Source organism: Nicotiana tomentosiformis, chromosome 4 (genome assembly GCF_000390325.3).
Source record: "Nicotiana tomentosiformis chromosome 4, ASM39032v3, whole genome shotgun sequence".
Classification (NCBI taxonomy): Eukaryota; Viridiplantae; Streptophyta; class Magnoliopsida; order Solanales; family Solanaceae; genus Nicotiana; species Nicotiana tomentosiformis.
This window is the reverse complement of record NC_090815.1, coordinates 16,375,389-16,394,255: the sequence shown is the minus strand read 5'-3', so window position 1 is coordinate 16,394,255 and position 18,867 is coordinate 16,375,389. Positions and strand designations below refer to the sequence as shown.

The window sequence follows — 18,867 nt, the reverse complement described above, 5'->3', positions numbered from 1 at the left end:
TTAACTTCATATATCGTTAATATAAATTTATTTTATAACAAAATAATATATGCGAGATTTTAGAGAATATAATATGTATAATATCCTAAATTTATTTAACGTATCGGATTCATGTGAACCCTGTTGATCCTATGTGGATCTGCCCTGGTAATGCTATTGGCGCTACAACAAGGCACTTTGATTCACTATGTTAAGAGATGAGAATTTGCTCTTATTCGTAGAGACAAAAGTCAAAATTTTAAACTTATGAGCTTGTATTGTTTTGAGTTTGTGCTCAATAGCGGTCTGTCTTTCAAAAGATCCGCAAGTTTGTACTATATTTTATTATTGTTATTTGTTAGTAATATTCTTCCAAGAACAAGAACGATGACATTACTTTAAAAAATTCAGATAATGTTTTTTTATAATGATTTTAACATTTTTTAGAAACTATTAAATAATAATAATAAATTCAGTTTAATTCTACAAATGAGTATGAGGAGGGTAGTGTGTACGCAGACCTTAATTCCACCTGGTAAAGGTAGAGAGTCTGCTTCTGGTAAACCCTCAGCTCAAGACAAAGTGAAAAACTTTTAAGTATAATTTTTTTAATTATATTAATCTTATGATTTTAAAAAATAAACTATTTTGGAAAAATTAATATATTTGACTCTAAAAATTAAACACATTAACTCTCTAGTTACTTAAAAACGTTGCAAATCTTTGGGTGAGGAAAGGTATATGCTTTGGTACTTTCAGCTCTCCTTTGGTTAAATTTCAAAATTAGACTGGTTGGTAGAACATGGATATAGACACCTTGTATAGAACGCCACGCTACATAGGTTGGACTTTGAAATGATTATACAGAAAACAACATCTATTTTATTTCAAAAGAATTCACATTATATATTCAAATAGTCAACAACAACTCTTGCCCGTTTTAGCCAATAGAATTGTTTTTCCCCAATAATCTGCCTTTTCAAAGATTTCTTTTTTTTCCTCCTCTTATTTATATAAACACATACTTTTTGGTAATTAATTGTCATACGTCATATTGTCTTTGACATTGCCTTTTTTGTTTTTATCCTTTTCTATTTTGGGAAAGCGGTGGAGGTAGTACCTTTCATTCCAATGATTTGATATCTAATTAAACATTATATTCGAGTTTAAGGCTGAATAAACGAGAAAGTCAAAGAATAAAATTATGAGATTGATGTGTCAAAGGTCAACTATCAACGGCATTAAAATACTACTTTAGGAGAAGATTTCATTTTCCAGCTAGCAGTCTATTCCGAATTATATACTCTTCATTATGTATTGTCATACCAGTTTGCTGTATTATTTTTATCAAATTACCAATTAATGCATATTAAGAGATTTCATAAAATACTTAAGTGTTTGATTATCTAAAAATTTCAATAGTTCTTCGTATAAAAGTTTGAGTGAAATAATATTATATTATAATATTAAAGCATGTTTCACCTTTGACTTTCTATGTGACGCCCAAATGTATATATGTTATTGGAAAATGACATTCAACCACTAAAATACGTACTAAATAAAATATTTAATCAATGAATCTTCCTAGCGTGAAAAAGCATAAGAATAAATAAGTAATAACGCCGCATAACTGCAGCCAAGAGGCTCAAACGGGGGCTTTATTTTTTCACGTGCTTAGCATATAGCAAAAAGTATCCAACATTCATGTAGAGCTCGAGAAAAGCCGCACCCAAGGGATCTACTGCAGACAGTCAATCCTAATACAAATATTATTATCTGCTTTCACGGCTCGAATACGTATTATTCCTCGATCATTAATTGTTTAATATTATGACAAAGTAATGTTTTTCTCTTTCATTATTCCAGGAGATAGGGAGCTCATTTGTGGTTTCGATATTTAGGCTATATTCTAACTTAATCAATGGAGCTAAGTTACATGTGAAACATTGGGTTAGAACTCTTAATTTCCTTAAAGCATAACAAACAATTTATTTCATTCTTGAAACATTACATAAAGGAATTAAAGAATCAAATGAATACAAATACACTTGGCAACAAAAACACTTGTAATAGGCTTTTGAATGATCAATTTAGGGAGCCACATACAGTTCTTATGATCCCATTTTGACCAGTTAGGGGACTAATATCTCCCATTCTAATCATAGCAGCAGCAAAATCAGAGGCAAATGCGCGAGGACTGTTACTATATTCAGAAACAATACTATCGGTAGATCCACCATTAAGAAGGACTTGATCTGATTGAAGAAGACCTTTTCTTTGCCTCAAGTTCTTGAAATAATTGTTATCCAATTGATTAGGTGTAACCAAATCAACTGGAGCTAGGTTTCCATTTTGGTCTTCTTTAGGACATTGACGTCTTCTTGTGCTAGCAAATCCAGCATCGATGTCTGTTCCATTGCCATAAATCCTATCGCGGAAAAAGAAACATTGTGCTTGGCCAATTGAATGTGCTCCTACAATCACAAAGTTTAAATCATTAGAAGTACTTCCTAATTTCAAAATGAGACATTACCTCCTTTGAGGTCCTCAAGTGAAAGGAACTGGTTCTTGCTTCCTGTCATGTGCTTTGAACAGTCACTATCCATGTACCATATTTGGCTGCTCCCCTTCACTTGGACCTGCAAAAGAAAATCAGGGGTTAGTCTTAGGAAACCAAACTAGTTGGGGTCTCTTTCTATAGGCAAAAAGATGAATCAAATTCTTTTTAGCCCAACTTGGTAGCCTATTTTCCCTTAACAAATTCTTTGTTCTTTTGACTTGCCTTTTCCTTTGCAGTGCATTACTTTTGTAGTGACCTGTTTTACCACAATGAGTACAAATCTTGTTCTCAGGAAGTGTAAGGTACTTGCTTTTGGGATCCCATTTAGGTGGCAGATTCCCAAAGCCAAGTCCTCTTCTATTTCTACTATGATGTTCATGTAGCCATGAAAGTGCATCGAAAGACCTGTTCCATTTACAAGTTCTTTCTAGTTCATGCTTAACCTTGCTTAGATCCTCCTTCAAAATTCCTTCTTATACAACTCATCTTTTAGTTTACCTTCATTTTCTTCTAGAGTGAGTTGTGTGCAATCAACCGTCTTCTTACTTGTTCATAATTTCAGTTTCAGGTTTTAAGATCTATGTTCTAGGACATTTGATTCAAATGCATGAACCTGGTTATTTAATACAGCATTTTCACTTACAGTCTCATTAACCCTAAGTTCCAAGTTCTTACACTTTGCTTTCAAAATCACACAATCCTTAGACAGCTGTTCCTTTTCATTATTTGCATCCTCAGATTCATCAATTAAATCTATAAGTAACTCAGATAGCCTTTCTTTAGACTAAAATTTAATCTTGTCTTTGAGATGAATTACACTTACCTCAGATTCCCCATCAGATTCTCCAATGACCATAAGTGCTTGTTCATCTCCGTCTTCATCATCTGAGCTTTCTCCCCAAGCAGCAACTATAGCCTTTGTTGATCCCTTGTTCTTCTTGGGTTGAACCTGTTCCTTTTTCCTGTTTCTTCATTCAGCTCTTTCCTTCTTCCATTCAATTTCCTATTGAGGGCAGTTCTTGATGTGGTGATCAGTCTTCCCACACTTGTAGCATCCCTCATTGGTTTGCTTTTCAGGAACCTTTGGTTTGTTGTAGTTTTCACTTCTTGAAGGACCCTTTCCTCTCCTTAGGTACTTCTTGAAGTCCTTTGTGATCATAGCCATTTCATCATCTTCTAGATCAGAACCTTCAGTGATTCTGAGTGCCAGGCTCCTTTTCTTCTTGGGTACATCCATCTTCATGGTTTGCCTTCTAAGTTCATAATCAGTGAGATTTTCAATTAGCTCATCCAACTTAAGAGTGGCAATATTCTTTGATTCTTGAATGGCAGTGATTTTGCTCTCCCAAGTCACTGGCAGAACCCTTGTCAAAATCTTCTCAACTCTGTCTTCTTCAAGAATAATCCTTCTAAGAGACTTAAGTTCATTTGTCAATGTGGTGAACCTTGTATACATCTCTTGGATGGTTTTCCCTTCCTTCATGGTGAAATTCTCATATTGAGAATATAGTAAAGTTCTTCTGACCTCTTCACTTGAGGTTTTCCTTCATGGGCCACTTGCAAAGTATTCCAAATTTCCTTAGCAGTGGTACAACTTTGAATTCTGTTGTACTCGTCTGGACCAAGTCCACAAATAAGCCATTTCCTATCTTTAGCATTGTTCTCCCATTCCCTCAAGTCATCAGCAGTGCAGTCAGCTCTTGTCTTTGGCACATCTACTACTTCAGCAGTTTTCTTCATGGTAGCTAGAGGACCATCAGTAACAATGTCCCATAGCTCATAGTCCTCTCCTACGATGTGGTCTCTCATTCTATTTTTTCACCAAGAGTAGTACTGGCCGTTGAAGAGTGGTGGCCTAGCAGTGGATTGCCCTTCCCAGTTTCCAGGTGGTGCACTCATATTGATCTTCTCCTAAGGTGTTAGCCTCTTCAAGGATAACCCGCTCTGATACCAATTGATGTTTTAACTTCAATACCACACAAGAGGGGAGGGGGGTAATTTGTGTGGTGTCCAATTTTTTGCTTAAACTGATTATGGAAGGACCTGGTTCTTCTAAGTGTTCCTTAACCTACTATTGCTGAAATAGTAAATGCAAAAAGTAAAGAACACAAGTATTTTACGTGAAAAATACCTCACTCAAAAGGTGAAAAAAATCACGATCTACTTCTCAGTAGGATTTTCCCAAACTCTCCACTAAATCACTGAGCCAAAAAACTGTATTTACAAAATACTTTTGTAAATCTAAGATTAACTCTAACCCCGTTGTGGCAACCAACCTCTAACTGCTGCGACAACTTCAAGTTAACTCTAACTTGAATACTCTGAGTACCTATTACAATTTTCTCTAGATAAAGCTGAAAAGTACAATATAAAAATACCTACTACAATTCAAACTAGAATAAAAGACAGACACTTGGAACTGGTTCTTCTATCTGGTTCATGTAGTTTCAGGTTTGCACACTTGAATCACACACGAATTGCTTGCAAAATGCCTTGCTATTTTGCTCTCAATTCACGTTTAACTTCTGCTTTTGTGCATACCGTAGAATGAGAACATCCTGCAATATATAGAGTTAGTAGAATGGGAAATAACTAGAGTTCTAATGCTACTCTTCCTTGGTGGAAGAGTTCTAGTTGATCTCAACTTCTAACTCTTCCCTAATCTTGGATAGTGTTCTCTTTGAGTAAGGAGTCCTTCTCCTTATCAATTATGTAAACTTTTCGATCAGAAGATATCAATTATACCAAGTTAAGTTTATCTCCTTCACGTGTATCCCACATGCTCGAATCTGCCCGTGTCTATGTACACAAGGGATGGACATAATTCATGCCTGAGCTTCCTTTGTCAATATTCAAAACTAATCTTCACTTGGGCCAACAAATTCTCCCTTTTTGATGATGACAAACCCTGTCCTTTTCATAAGCTTAGGCCCTGTTTTAACTTAGCTCAACATCAACACAATGTTAGAAATATTTTTTCTTTTAATCACTTATCATCAAGGACCAGGTACATTAGGTTATAAACATCATTGTTCAAAGTGTAAAGCACAACCTTTTTTTCCCTTTTGGCATCATCGAAAAGTTGCATAAATAAGTAAGATAACCAGATTTTAAAACTTACTCATGGCCACTGGGGCTACTTCAAATGCAATCATGGGTTAATCATCATAGATCAAGCTATGAATTTTAACCATCAAAGAAATATAAACAAACAATTAGAGCAAAAGATAGTGAATTTCATTGATGATTGATAAGATTCTACTACAAAGCATAAAAAGAAATAAAAACAGTGAAAACATGAGCAAAAACAACAAAAAAATTTTGAACTAGGTCACTGGTTGATCTGCAATAGGCTAGGAGGCTTAAGGCTAGGAAGGACTAGGTACTTGGTTTTTTGGCTTAGAGGAGTTTCAGCATATCTTGAAGAATGCCATCATTCTTCTCCTTTTCTCTTGCCAGCTCAGTTCTGAGAGCATCTCTCTCAATCTCCACCTCTGCCAACTTCTTCTTCAGCCTCTCAATCTCAGCATCCTTAGACCCACTTTCTTGCACTAAGGCTCGCACCTTGCTACTCACTGGTACCTTCTTCGATGAACCAGGTTCTTTAGGAGTGGAATGGACTTCATAGTCACAAGCAATTAGAGTATTTGCCCCAAAATGATCCTTGCTTGTACCAACCTCCCACTTCTTCATAGGTACCTTGAAATATGCAAGCACAACTGTGAGAATGAAGCCATAGGGAATGGCATGAGTCTTGGTGCCATTTAGAACCCTATCAAGAAGCTGGATTATAAATCCAGGCCAATTAATTTGCCTCCCACTGTCTAAACACTCAATGAAGACCAAGTCCATGAAGTTTACAATGTGCCTCATTTCCTGCCTTGACAGAACACATTTGTTAACAAATTAGAACAACACTTTGTGGGGTGGCTTCATCTCACTCTTGTACACAGCCTTGGGCTCAACTTCCTCCTCATTGTCACTGAATTTTCTGGTAATGGCAAGGGCAGTAGGAAGATTTTCTAGGCTTGGCCACTTAAGCTTTGTATAGTCATTGTACCCCTCAGCAGGTACACCCAGAATTTCTCCCAACTCATTCACATCGAAAGAGACTTGCACTCCTTTCACCATACTGGTAACCTTTCCATCTTTCACCTCAGCATTTGCCATAAACTCAATAATTTCATTCCTGTCCAACCTGCCATCCATCTAAAGGACTATGTCCTTCTAGCCTTGCAACTCCAACTTCTCCAAAAGCAGCACTATTCCTTCCTCCTCCAAGTCCCTGAAGAGTCTACCCTTCAACATTGTTCTATTGCCAAACTTGGCCATCTTGTCTTTCTCAGTGTCATAATCATCTTCTTCCTCTCCACTCCATTATTCTTCCTCAACAATTTTTACTTGTTTGGATTTCACAGCAGACCTGGTACTTTTTGCCAAGGTGGATGGTTCAGCAGACTTTGACTCTGAAATAGACTTCTTAGTGGAAGTCTTGGCTTTTTTGGCTTTAGGAGCCAGAACCTCCACTTCTTCAGTCTCTTCTTCATCTCGAAGGACCAGGTCCATCTCATCAATATCAACAGCCTCAACAGGCTCATCCATCTTCTTCTTTCCCTTAGCAACTACTTTTTTTTTTTTACTTTCTTCTAAGGCTTTCTGTAGTTCAGCCTCATTCTGCTTTAGCTGGCTTCTCTTGGCTCTTCCTCTTGTGGGAGGAATTTCAACAGTAACAAAAGGAGCAACCTTCCTTTTCTTGTTAGCCCTAGTAGTGTCTGGGGTTTTAGCGTTTGAACTTCCTTTCTTCTTTGGATTATAACTCTCGGTCACTCTTTTCAGTAGGTCTGCGAGGGTTTCCTGTTCAGATGAAACAGGTTCATCTCTATTTTTCCCAAGTTGAACCAGCCCTTCAGCAGCTTCGCCAGACCCACTTCCCCCTGTTTTCTTTACACTCTCCTCTACTTTAGCAGATGTTTCTCCCTAAACAACCATTGCACCTGTGTCTTTGGTAAAACTAACAGGAGTGTGTGAAGAATTAACCACTCTTTTACCCTTTCCCCTCACAGCACTCCTAACTCTCTTGCTCTCTTTTTCTTTTTTCTTTTCATTTTTACCACCAACTTCTCCAGACTATGTAATTTCAACACCTGCTATAGACCCTACCAGCACAAACCTATTCTCCAAATTTGTAGCAACTTCAAAAATTGTCTCAGGAGTAACTTTAGGGCCAAAAGATACCTGTTTAGTTTCGGAAGAAACAATTTCTTCCCCCTCAGTAGCAGATTTGAATGATTCATCAGATTTCTGAGGTTCTTCCTCCCTACTCGCTTTCAGTTGTTCATTAACTTTCTGAATCTGTTCTCCACCAGCAACAACCTTGCGAGCCATCATTTTTACTCTTTTCTTAGAGGTTGGGGTGTTGGAAGGAGTGATAGTGGGTGTGGAAGTGGTTTCTTATGGTGGTGATGAAGGATTTTCAGGAGTGTTAGCCATTTCTATGCTTGGGTATGGGAGAGAAAAGAAGTGGATTATTTTTGGAAGATGAGAGAAGATGGAGAGTACTTGATGGCTTGAAAAAGATGGAGTGAAGAAAGCAATAATGCTGATCAATTTAAAGAGAGGTAATTAATGGGTAACGATAGCTTTTTAAACTTTTAGAAGTCTAATCAAACTGAATTTCAGTTTTAAAAAGACGTTGGAGTCTATCCCTATAATCTTGGTAGTTCAATTTGGTTAGGAGTCTTTTGAACGGAACTGGTTCACTTGCAACGGATAAGTCCAAAAAAGTTTGGAATTAAGTAGGACTCTGCTCAAGATCCAAATACTATTATTTCAAATTTTGCAGACTGTCGAAAACATACCGAGTAATCTTGATGAACCAGGTTCTTCACTGAGAATTATCTTATGCAAGTCTAAATTTTCCCAAATAGAAAAAATATCATTAGAGATTAATGTATCATTTTAGCACATGCCACAAGAGTATACTATTGAAAGTATGAGACTGAACAAAATCTAATCTAATTATATACAAAATTTACAGATTTTCTAACCAAATTTTTTCTTTTGTAATTTTTTTTTTTTTCATTGTGAATTTTTGAACTGGTCATTTTAGGTGATATTAATCATCCCTAATTCTAACTTGTTTCTTTCAAAGTGATATCTACTTAGAGCTTTTGTGAAGATGTCAGCTATTTGCTTGTCAGTAGCACAAAATTCCACAGTGATCAAGCTTTTTTCGTAGTTGTCCCTCAAATAATGATGCCTAACATCTATGTGCTTAGTTCTCTTGTGATGAACCGGGTTCTTGGTCATACTAATTACACTAGTGTTATCACAAAAGATAGGGATACAGCCAACATCAATTCCAAAGTCCATTAATTGTTGTTTGATCCACAACGATTAAGCACAACATAAAGCAGCAACAACATACTCAGCTTCAGCAGTAGATAAGACCGCTGAATTTTGCTTTTTGGTGGCCCAAGACACAAGACATGAGCCAAGAAAGTGTGTCATACCTGAGATGCTCTTTCTATCCACAAAAAAACCTGTATAATCAGCATCAGCATATCCCACTAGATTGAAATTACTACCTTTTGGATACCATAGACAAAGGTCAGTGGTGTCTTTTAGATATCTTTAAATCCTCTTGACACCAGTCAAGTGAGACTCCTTTGGATTTGCCTGAAATCTTGCACAAAGGCCTACACTGAAAACAATGTCAGGTCTACTAAGCAGTGAGATACAATAATGAGCCAATCATTTCCCTATACAACTTCTGATCAACAGATGAACCAGGTTTATCTATATCCAACTTTGTAGATGTTGCATTAGGAGTGTCAATTTCTTTGGAATCTTCTATTTTAAACCTTTTAAGCAACTCTTTTATATACTTCTGCTGATGGATCATAGTTCCATTTGAATTTTGTTTAATTTGTAAGCCTAAAAAGAAATTAAGCTCACCCATCATGCTCATATCAAATTCACTCCCCATTAGTTTAGCAAATTCTTTAGTTAACTTATCAGTAGTTGCTCCAAAGATTATATCATCAACATATATCTGAACTACCAAGAGATCTTTACCTTTTTCTTTCAAGAACAAAATATTGTCAATTTTACCTCTCTTGGAGTCATGCTTAAGCAAAAACTTTGATAATCTTTCATACCATGCTGTTGGAGCTTGCTTGAGCCCATAAAGTATTTTGTCAAGCTTGTACACATGATCAGGACTCTCCTTGCTTTCAAACCCTGGAGGTTGCTTGACAAACACTTCTTCCTTTAGATAGCCATTGAGAAAGGCACTCTTGACATCCATCTGGTTAAGGGTATTTCCGTGTAAGCAGCAAAGGCTATGAGGAGCCTTATTGCTTCCAACCTTGTAACTGGAGCAAAGGTTTCATCATAGTCTATACCCTCATCTTGGCTATATCCTTGAACCACCAATCTTGCCTTGTTCCATGTAACTATTCCATCTTCATCAAGTTTGTTTCTGAAGACCCATTTTGTGCCAATTACTGATATGTCCTTGGGTCTTGGTACCAGATGCCAAACTTGACTCCTTTTAAATTGGTTGAGTTCATCTTGCATTTCATTTACCCAGTCTGTATCCTAAAAAGCCTCAACAACATCTTTAGGTTCAATAAGAGATAAGAAAGCATCAAAAGCATAAATTTTTTTTAATGAAGATCTAGTTTTGATTCCAGAGGTTGGATCAATGATTATGTTCTCAATGGGATGAGAACTTTGATACTTGTAAGATTTCACAGCCAACTGGTTTCCCCTTGATGTTACTTCAATGTTTTGTTGCTGTGGAACAGGTTTATGGACAAGTTCCCTTGAGGTTTGAGAATCTTTTCCTCTTTGTTCTATTCCCCTTTTCATGTTGCCCTAGGTGGAAGAACCTGTTCCATCACCTGTTCCTTCCTCTAGTGCAGCTTCAGTATGGGTTGTGGTTTTATTTGAGTTTCTTACCAGCCCAATTGCTTCATCATCATGTTTCTGCCTCTCAGAAAGAAGGTTAGTTTCATCAAAAATCACATGAACACTTTCTTCTACACACATAGTTCTTTTGTTATAGACCTTATAAGCTTTGATATGTGAAAAATATCCCAAGAATACTCCCTCATCACTTTTGGGATCAAACTTACCTAGGGAGTCTTTACCATTATTGTGCACAAAGAACTTGCATCCAAATTCCCTAATATAGGATATGTTTGGTTTTCTCCCTTTAAGTAACTCATAGGGAGTCTTCTCTACAAGAGGTCTAGTCATGCACCTATTTATGATGTAGCATGCAATATTTACAGCTTCTGCCCAGAAGCTATGGGGTAGTTTACTAGAAAGAAGCATAGTCCTAGACATATATTCAAGTGTCTTATTCTTTCTTTCAACTACTCCATTATGTTTTGGAGTCCTAGGAGCAGAAAAATTATGATCTATGCTATGCTCATCACAAAATTCAGCAAATTTAGCATTTTTAAATTCAGTGCCATGATCAGACCTAATAGATGCAAGTTGATTACCTAGATGCTTCTGAGTTTTTCTAACAAAAGAAGTGAACATGTCAAATGCTTCATCTTTAGATGTTAAAAACAATGTCCAAGTAAACCTAGAGTAATCATCAACAAGCACCATCACATATCTTTTACCACCTCTGCTTAATATTCTCATTGGACCACAGAGATCCATATGGACCAGTTCCATCGTCCTGGCGGTGCTTACCACTTTCTTGCATTTAAAAGAGGATCTTACCCGCTTCCCCCTTGCACAAGCCTCGCAACTTTGTCTTCCTTGAACTTGATGTTAGGCAACCCTATTACCAGGTCCTTGGAGACTAATTTGTTGAGCTAACTTAGACTGGCATGTCCAAGTCTCTTGTGCCTAAGGAAGGGATCATTATCCAATACACTTAAGCAAATGAGTTCATTTTCTAAAAGTGTAGACAGATCTATAATATATATATATATATATATATATATATATATATTATATACTCTTTTTCCCTGCAAAACAATCTTGTTAGTAGTAAGATTAATCACAAAATATTTGGTAGAGGTGAATACTACCAAGTTACCTCTATCACACCGTTGTCATACACTGATTAGATTGTATTTTAAGCCATTTATCAATTAGACATTCTCAATAGAGTGAGAATCAGTCTTACCTACCTTTCCAACCCCAATGATCTCAACTTTCTTCCCATTTCCAAAGGAGACATTACCTCCTTTGAGGTCCTCAAGTGAAAGGAACTGGTTCTTATTTCCTGTCATGTGCTTTGAGCAGTCACTATCCATGTACCATATTTGGCTGTTCCCCTTCACTTGGACCCGCAAAAGAAAATCAGGGGTTAGTCTTAGGAAACCAAACTAGTTGGGGTCTCTTTCTATAGGCAAAAGGATGAATCAAATTCTTTTTAGCCCAACTTGGTAGCCTATTTTCCCTTAACACATTCTTTGTTCTTTTGACTTGCCTTTTTTTTTGCAATGCATTACTTTTGTAGTGACCTGTTTTACCACAATGAGTACAAATCTTATTCTCAGGAAGTGTAAGGTACTTGCTTTTGGGATCCCATTTAGGTGGCAGATTCCCAAAGCCAAGTCCTCTTCTATTTCTACTATGATGTTCATGTAGCCATGAAAGTGCATCGGAAGACCTGTTCCATTTACAAGTTCTGTCTAGTTCATGCTTGACCTTGCCTAGATCCTCCTTCAAAATTTCTTCTTATACAACTCATCTTTTAGTTTACCTACATTTTCTTCTAGAGTGAGTTGTGTGCAATCAACCATCTTCTTACTTGTTCCTAATTTCAGTTTTAGGTTTTTAGATCTATGTTCTAGGACATTTGATTCAAATGCATGAACCTGATTCTTTAATGCAGTATTTTCACTTACAGTCTCACTAACCCTAAGTTTTAAGTTCTTATACTTTACTTTCAAAATCACACAATCCTTAGACAACTGTTCTTTTTCATTATTTACATCCTCAGATTTATCAATTAAATTTATAAGTAACTCAGATAGCCTTTCTTTAGACTAAAATTTAATCTTGTCTTTGAGATTAATTACACTTACCTCAGATTCCTCATCAGATTCTCCAATGGCCATAAGTGCTTGTTCATCTCCGTCTTCATCATCTGAGCTTTATCCCCAAGCAGCAACTATAGCCTTTCTTGATCCCTTGTTCTTCTTGGGTTGAACCTATTCCTTCTTCCTGTTTCTTCATTCATCTCTTTCCTTCTTCCATTCAATTTCCTATTGAGGGCAGTTCTTGATGTGGTGATCAGTCTTCCCACACTTGTAGCATCCCTCATTGGTTTGCTTTTCAGGAACCTTTGGTTTGTTGTAGCTTTCACTTCTTGAAGGACACTTTCCTCTCCTTAGGTACTTCTTGAAGTCCTTTGTGATCATAGCCATTTCATCATCTTCTAGATCAGAACCTTCAGTGATTCTGAGTGCTAGGCTCCTTTTATTCTTAGGTACATTCATCTTCATGGTTTGCCTTCTAAGTTCATAATCAGTGAGATTTCCAATTAGCTCATCCAACTTAAGAGTGGCAATGTTCTTTGATTCTTGAATGGCAGTGATTTTGCTCTCCCAAGTAACTAGCAGAACCCTTGTCAAAATTTTTTCAACTCTGTCTTCTTCAAGAATAATCCTTTCAAGAGACTTAAGTTTATTTGTCAATGTGGTGAACCTTGTATACATTTCTTGGATGGTTTCCCCTTCCTTCATGGTGAAATTCTCATATTGAGAATATAGTAGAGTTCTTCTGACCTCTTCACTTGAGGTGTTCCTTCATGGGCCACTTGCAAAGTATCCCAAATTTCCTTAGCAGTGGTACAACTTTGAATTCTATTATACTCGTCTGGACCAAGTCCACAAATAAGTCATTTTCTGGCTTTAGCATTCTTCTCCCATTTTCTTAAGTCATCAGCAGTGCAGTCATCTCTTGTCTTTGGCACATCTACTACTTCAGCAGTTTTCTTCATGGTAGCTAGAGGACCATCAGTAATAATGTCCCATAACTCATAGTCTTCTCCTATGATGTGGTCTCTCAATCTATTTTTCCACCAAGAGTAGTACTGGTCGTTGAAAAGTGGTAGCCTAGCAGTGGATTGCCCTTCCCAGTTTTCAGGTGGTGCACTCATATTGATCTTCTCCTAAGGTGTTAGCCTCTTCAAGGATAATCCGCTCTGATACCAATTGATGTTTTAACTTTAATACCACACAAGAGGAGGGGGATAATTTGTATGGTGTCCAATTTTTTTGCTTAAACTGATTATAAAAGGACCTGGTTCTTCTAAGTGTTCCTTAACCTACTATTGTTGCTGAAATAGTAAATGTGAAAAATAAAGAACACAAGTATTTTACGTGAAAAATACCTCGTTCAAAAGGTAAAAAAAATCACGATCTACTTCTCAGTAGAATTTTCACAAACTCTCCACTAAATCACTGAGCCAAAAACTGCATTTACAAAATACTTTTGTAAACCTAGGATTAACTCTAACCCCGTTGTGGCAACCAACCTCTAACTGTTGTGACAACTTCAAGTTAACTCTAACTTGAATACTCTAAGTACCTATTATAATTTTCTCTACATAAAGCTGAAAGGTACAATATGAAAACACCTACTACAATTCAACTAGAATAAAAGACAGACACTTGGAACTGGTTCTTCTATCTGATTCATATAGCTTCAGGTTTGCACACTTGAATCACACACGAATTGCTTGCAAAATGCCTTGCTATTTTGCTCTCAATTCACGTTTAACTTCTGCTTTTGTGCATACCGTAGAATAAGAACATCCTGCAATATATAGAGTTAGTAGAATGGGAAATAACTAGAGTTCTAATGCTACTCTTCCTTAGTGGAAGAGTTCTAGTTGATCTCAACTTCTAACTCTTCCCTTATCTTGGATAGTGTTCTCTTTGAGTAAGGAGTCCTTCTCCTTATCAATTATGCAAACTTTTCGATCAGGAGATATCAATTATACCAAGTTAAGCTTATCTCCTTCACGTGTATCCCACATGCTCGAATCTGCCCGTGTCTATGTACACAAGGGATGGACATGGTTCATGCCTCAGCTTCATTTGTCAATATTCAAAACTAACCTTCACTTGGGCCAACAGAAGGTACTTAATTATATCAATATATTATATATTATGCAGCCTCGATTTTTACTTCCTATTTGCCCTGCGTAGTTTGATATAGAAATACGAGTAAAATAAAATTACCAAAAAGAGGTATTTTAATGTTCAGATGCCATGAAGTTTAGTTACTCCTCAATCATTAATTGTTTTATATTATGACAAAGTAATGTTTTTCTCTTTCATTATTCCAGGAGATTGGGAGCTCATTTGTGGTTTCAATATTTAGGCTATATTCTAACTTAATCAATGGAGCTAAGTTACATGTGAAACATTGGGTTAGAACTCTTAATTTCCTTAAAGCATAACAAACAATTTATTTCATTCTTGAAACATTACATAGAGAATTAAAGAATCAAATGAATACAAATACACTTGGCAACAAAAATACATGTAATAGGCTTTTGAATGATCAATTTAGGGAGCCGCAGACAGTTCTTATGATCCCATTTTGACCAGTTATGGGACTAATATCTCCCATTCTAATCATAGCAGCAGCAAAATCAGAGGCAAATGCGCGAGGACTGTTACTATATTCAGAAACAATACTATCGGTAGATCCACCACTAAGAAGGACTTGATCTGATTGAAGAAGACCTTTTCTTTGCCTCAAGTTCTTGAAATAATTGTTATCCAATTGATTAGGTGTAACCAAATCAAGTGGAGCTAGGTTTCCATTTTGGTCTTCTTTAGGACATTGACGTCTTCTTGTGCTAGCAAATCCAGCATCAATGTCTGTTCCATTGCCATAAATCCTATCGCGGAAAAGGAAACATTGTGCTTGGCCAATTGAATGTGCTCCTATAATTAGAAAGTTTAAATCATTAGAAGTAATTCTTAATTATTATCTGTACAAGTATATGCATGATAAAAATTCTATATATGTTTAATAATAACTTGATTAATTTTTACCTGATAAAGCAACCATATCCCTTGTGCTAAGGCCTTTGCTTGCAAAGCTAGAAATAAGCCTATTAAGAGGATCAAATGGACCGGGGAGATCAGTTTCAGCAAGTGTATGACTAGCAGTTGTTGAATCTCTTCTTCCGAGTTTCACTGCCCATGTTGGACCTCCAACCTAATTGCAAGTTATTAACATAATGTTGGTTAGTTTGATATACAGTCAGACTTCTTTATAACAACCATTCACTATAAAACCCAAATTTTCTCTATAACATCCACAAAATATCAGAATAAACATGGCTGTTATAGAGAGATTTGATTATAATGTGAAGAAAATAAAAATCAAACTACGGATACTTACTAGAGTTGATGCATCTCTAGCGGCAACGGCAAGTATATCTGCACATGATACAATTCCTGGACATGTTTTTTCAAGCTCTCTTTTGGCATCTTCTATAATACCATAGCCTCTAGCTGATCCAAGATTTGGCAATGCAGTTTTCTCACTAACAATTGTAGGGGTCTCATCAAGTAAGATAGAAGCATCACAACCCTATAGTTAAAACCACAAGTTAGTACAATTGTAATCAAGTTAATAATTTCAACTTGAAGTAAATAGAGATACATATATACTACTAATTAATGTGTATTTAACCAACCTGAACAAAGCAATCATGGAAATGAAGGCGAATGAGAGATGCAGCCATACGACGTTCACGTGACACTGCTTGTCTAACGCTTGTACGAATGGTGTTGAGAGCATTAGGGCAAGTGCCATCATAGAATGTGGAAGAAAGTTGTGCATGGCATTGCATGCTTGAGAATATAAAGAGAAGAGAAAACATAGCAGCAATGGCTGCAAAAGCGTTTGAAATACTAATCATTTTGAAAATATTGCAATGTATTGGTGATATGATGTCAAGAAACTAAGAATAGAAGCTTATAAATTATCTTTGTGATTGGAAGCTGTGAAGGTGATAGAAAAGAGAATGTGGCAATGAAATATTTATAGGCAAAAGTAAACACTTAATTTTGAGGCTAGTGGACCACTATTGGCTGCCAATATAATATCCGCGTTATTTCTAGCTTTTGTCTCCTATATAATTTGACTTGTTCTTTGGCTACATAAAATACTATGAAGCTTTCTACTTTTGTTACATTATCTTGTTCAATTTCTAATTACCAATTTAATTAACTTCAACTTATACCTGGTATTTAGCTGAATTATCCGTTGTAGAGCTGGTCTTTGTGGTTAAATCTTTAAGTTATCAGTGTAACCAATATATTACTTGTTTTTTTTTTTTTTGGTATAGAGTACGTATCAAGTGCGATTGTTTACAACAAATTTTCATAGTAAAAAAAACTACAATCACAAAAATAAAAATAAAATAATTTTGTCAATAAACAATTGTGAGTACAATTCTATTTATCCCTTGATTCTTCCGAATTATTCTCCATAATTCGAGGGCTACAACGACGTGTTTCTCAAACTTATGATGATGCAAACCAATATTTCGAATCGATCACGAGGAATAACTTTCTTGATCGCTCCTTCTTGTTCCTTCAATCGAGGGCCAATATGGCGCATCTTTCAAGCAAAGGATTTATGGATCTTCTTAATGCATTTCGAGTTGATCCAGAGGAAGAGCGTCTCTTGATCACTTTAGCGACTTTGAGGAAAATACTATTTAATATATTTAATCTCTTTGCAAGTATTTCATGAATTTATGAAATTTTGAGATAATTTAAGATAAATTTGAAAGAGAAGGTGGAAATAGGAAAATGTCAAAAGGTCAATAGGCCACTACATTACTTGTATTCCATTTTAAGGATTGGGTTAGGTGAAACGGATCCGTACCGTGACAGCTTGACATCCTGACCTTTTCTACCCAAGTGCTTTAAACTTTTTTCTTTTTAACAAGTCTTCAAAAATATGGAAACAATTAATTCTGCTTACATTGAAAATTAACCTAGCTAAAATATGTGAAAAGTTTCTTGTAAATTCAAAAAAACAAATTTTATTTTATTTTAAATATTTCTCGAAACAACCATGTATTCCAATAACATTCCATATACGCTCACTTCTTGAATGATTTTTGAAAAAGTTCTTCAAGATTTAATTTAAGAAATTTATTTAAACACATGAAAACAAGCCCTAGCTCTTTCAATCCTCTTGGCTGCCATTATTGCTTATTCCTAAGTTTGTTTGTTTTTCACGCTAGGAAGCTCCATAAATTAAATGTTTTATTTGGTACGTACTTTAGTGGCTGAATGTCATTTTCCAATATCATTGATTTGGGCACTACGTTGAAAGTCAAAGATCAACAGGCTTTAATATTATAATAATAGAATTACATTCAAACTTTTATAAGATGAAAGAACTAGTGAAACTCCAGCTAGCAAGCACCGCAGAATATTGCGCATGAGTTTAATAAAAAACTCATGTAAGAAATTTCTGCACCCTCAAATCACTTATTAGGTTATTACGATTAAATTTATTAATATGCATTAATTGATAATATGGTAAAAATAATAACAAACTAGTATTAAAGTTCACAGGTTAAAATTAATTGATCATGTAGGGGAAAAAATTATGTCGTTAATGTGTGTGTGTGTGTGTATATATATATATATATATATATATATACTTAAATTAATATAAATTATAATAATAATAAAGATTGTTGGTGCTTGTTGGGCTAAAATGACCCAAAGATACATTTAACAATGTGTCGTATACCTCATATGTAGCTCCCAACCTTTTTAACTCTGAAACTTTGTTAGCCCAACACAAACTCAGATGACTATCTTTCGGAATAGACTTTACTTTGCTAGCTGGAAAATGAAATCTTCCCTAAAGTTGTATTTTAATGCCATTGATAGTTGATCCTTGACATCTCAATCTCATAATTTTATTCTTTGACTTTCTAGTTTGTTCAGCTTAAAACTCGAATATTAATAATGTATAACTACATATCAGTAAAGTTGAGGAATAAAGACACAAAAAAAAAAAAATACTTGAGATGATATGATATCGTATAATCAAAGAAGTCAAAGCCCGTTTTCTAAAGTACCAGATGCGTATAGAGAAAGGTCATCCCGAGTGAGAACCTCTCGACCCTTCATAGGTTCCTGGTCATGGACCTTGAGATCACGAGGAAGAGGGCGATGTATAGCCAACATAGGATAAAGCGGGGAGCCTCGATGGAAGCTAAAGCGCAAGAGTTGGGGGTCAAGCTGGTGACTATGGGGGCTTGGAGGAATAGTGGGGACGCAAGCGCTATG

The 18,867-nt window shown here is 35.9% G+C and overlaps 3 protein-coding genes across 3 annotated transcripts; all 3 read right to left on the bottom strand.

Moving 5' to 3' along the window:
* Nucleotides 1-2,064: 2,064 nt before the first annotated feature.
* LOC108947858 (lignin-forming anionic peroxidase-like) lies at nt 2,065-2,561 on the bottom strand. Its single transcript, XM_070200495.1, has 2 exons — nt 2,513-2,561; nt 2,065-2,453 (listed from the first exon to the last, which is right to left on the bottom strand). Exons 1-2 carry the CDS (start codon nt 2,559-2,561, stop codon nt 2,065-2,067), a joined length of 438 nt encoding a protein of 145 aa, XP_070056596.1.
* Nucleotides 2,562-4,018: 1,457 nt separating this feature from the next.
* On the bottom strand, nt 4,019-4,348 carry LOC138909311 (uncharacterized). Its single transcript, XM_070200494.1, has one exon. It carries the CDS (start codon nt 4,346-4,348, stop codon nt 4,019-4,021), a length of 330 nt encoding a protein of 109 aa, XP_070056595.1.
* Nucleotides 4,349-14,971: 10,623 nt separating this feature from the next.
* LOC138910598 (lignin-forming anionic peroxidase-like) lies at nt 14,972-16,553 on the bottom strand. Its single transcript, XM_070201837.1, has 4 exons — nt 16,242-16,553; nt 15,944-16,135; nt 15,592-15,757; nt 14,972-15,480 (listed from the first exon to the last, which is right to left on the bottom strand). The coding sequence occupies exons 1-4, from the start codon at nt 16,464-16,466 to the stop codon at nt 15,092-15,094; spliced, it is 972 nt and encodes a 323-aa protein (XP_070057938.1). The 5' UTR covers nt 16,467-16,553; the 3' UTR covers nt 14,972-15,091.
* Between the last annotated feature and the right edge of the window lie 2,314 nt (nt 16,554-18,867).

Excerpts from the sequence above, each read along its gene's own strand:
- LOC108947858 (XM_070200495.1), bottom strand. The coding sequence starts at position 2,561 with ATGACAGGAAGCAAGAACCAGTTCCTTTCACTTGAGGACCTCAAAGGA. Across the intron at positions 2,454-2,512 it reads ACTTGAGGACCTCAAAGGAG|GAGCACATTCAATTGGCCAA; the intron begins GTAATGTCTCAT and ends TTGTGATTGTAG.
- LOC138909311 (XM_070200494.1), bottom strand. The coding sequence starts at position 4,348 with ATGAGAGACCACATCGTAGGAGAGGACTATGAGCTATGGGACATTGTT.
- LOC138910598 (XM_070201837.1), bottom strand. The coding sequence starts at position 16,466 with ATGATTAGTATTTCAAACGCTTTTGCAGCCATTGCTGCTATGTTTTCT. Across the intron at positions 16,136-16,241 it reads TCCATGATTGCTTTGTTCAG|GGTTGTGATGCTTCTATCTT; the intron begins GTTGGTTAAATA and ends TTTTAACTATAG. Across the intron at positions 15,481-15,591 it reads GGATATGGTTGCTTTATCAG|GAGCACATTCAATTGGCCAA; the intron begins GTAAAAATTAAT and ends TTCTAATTATAG.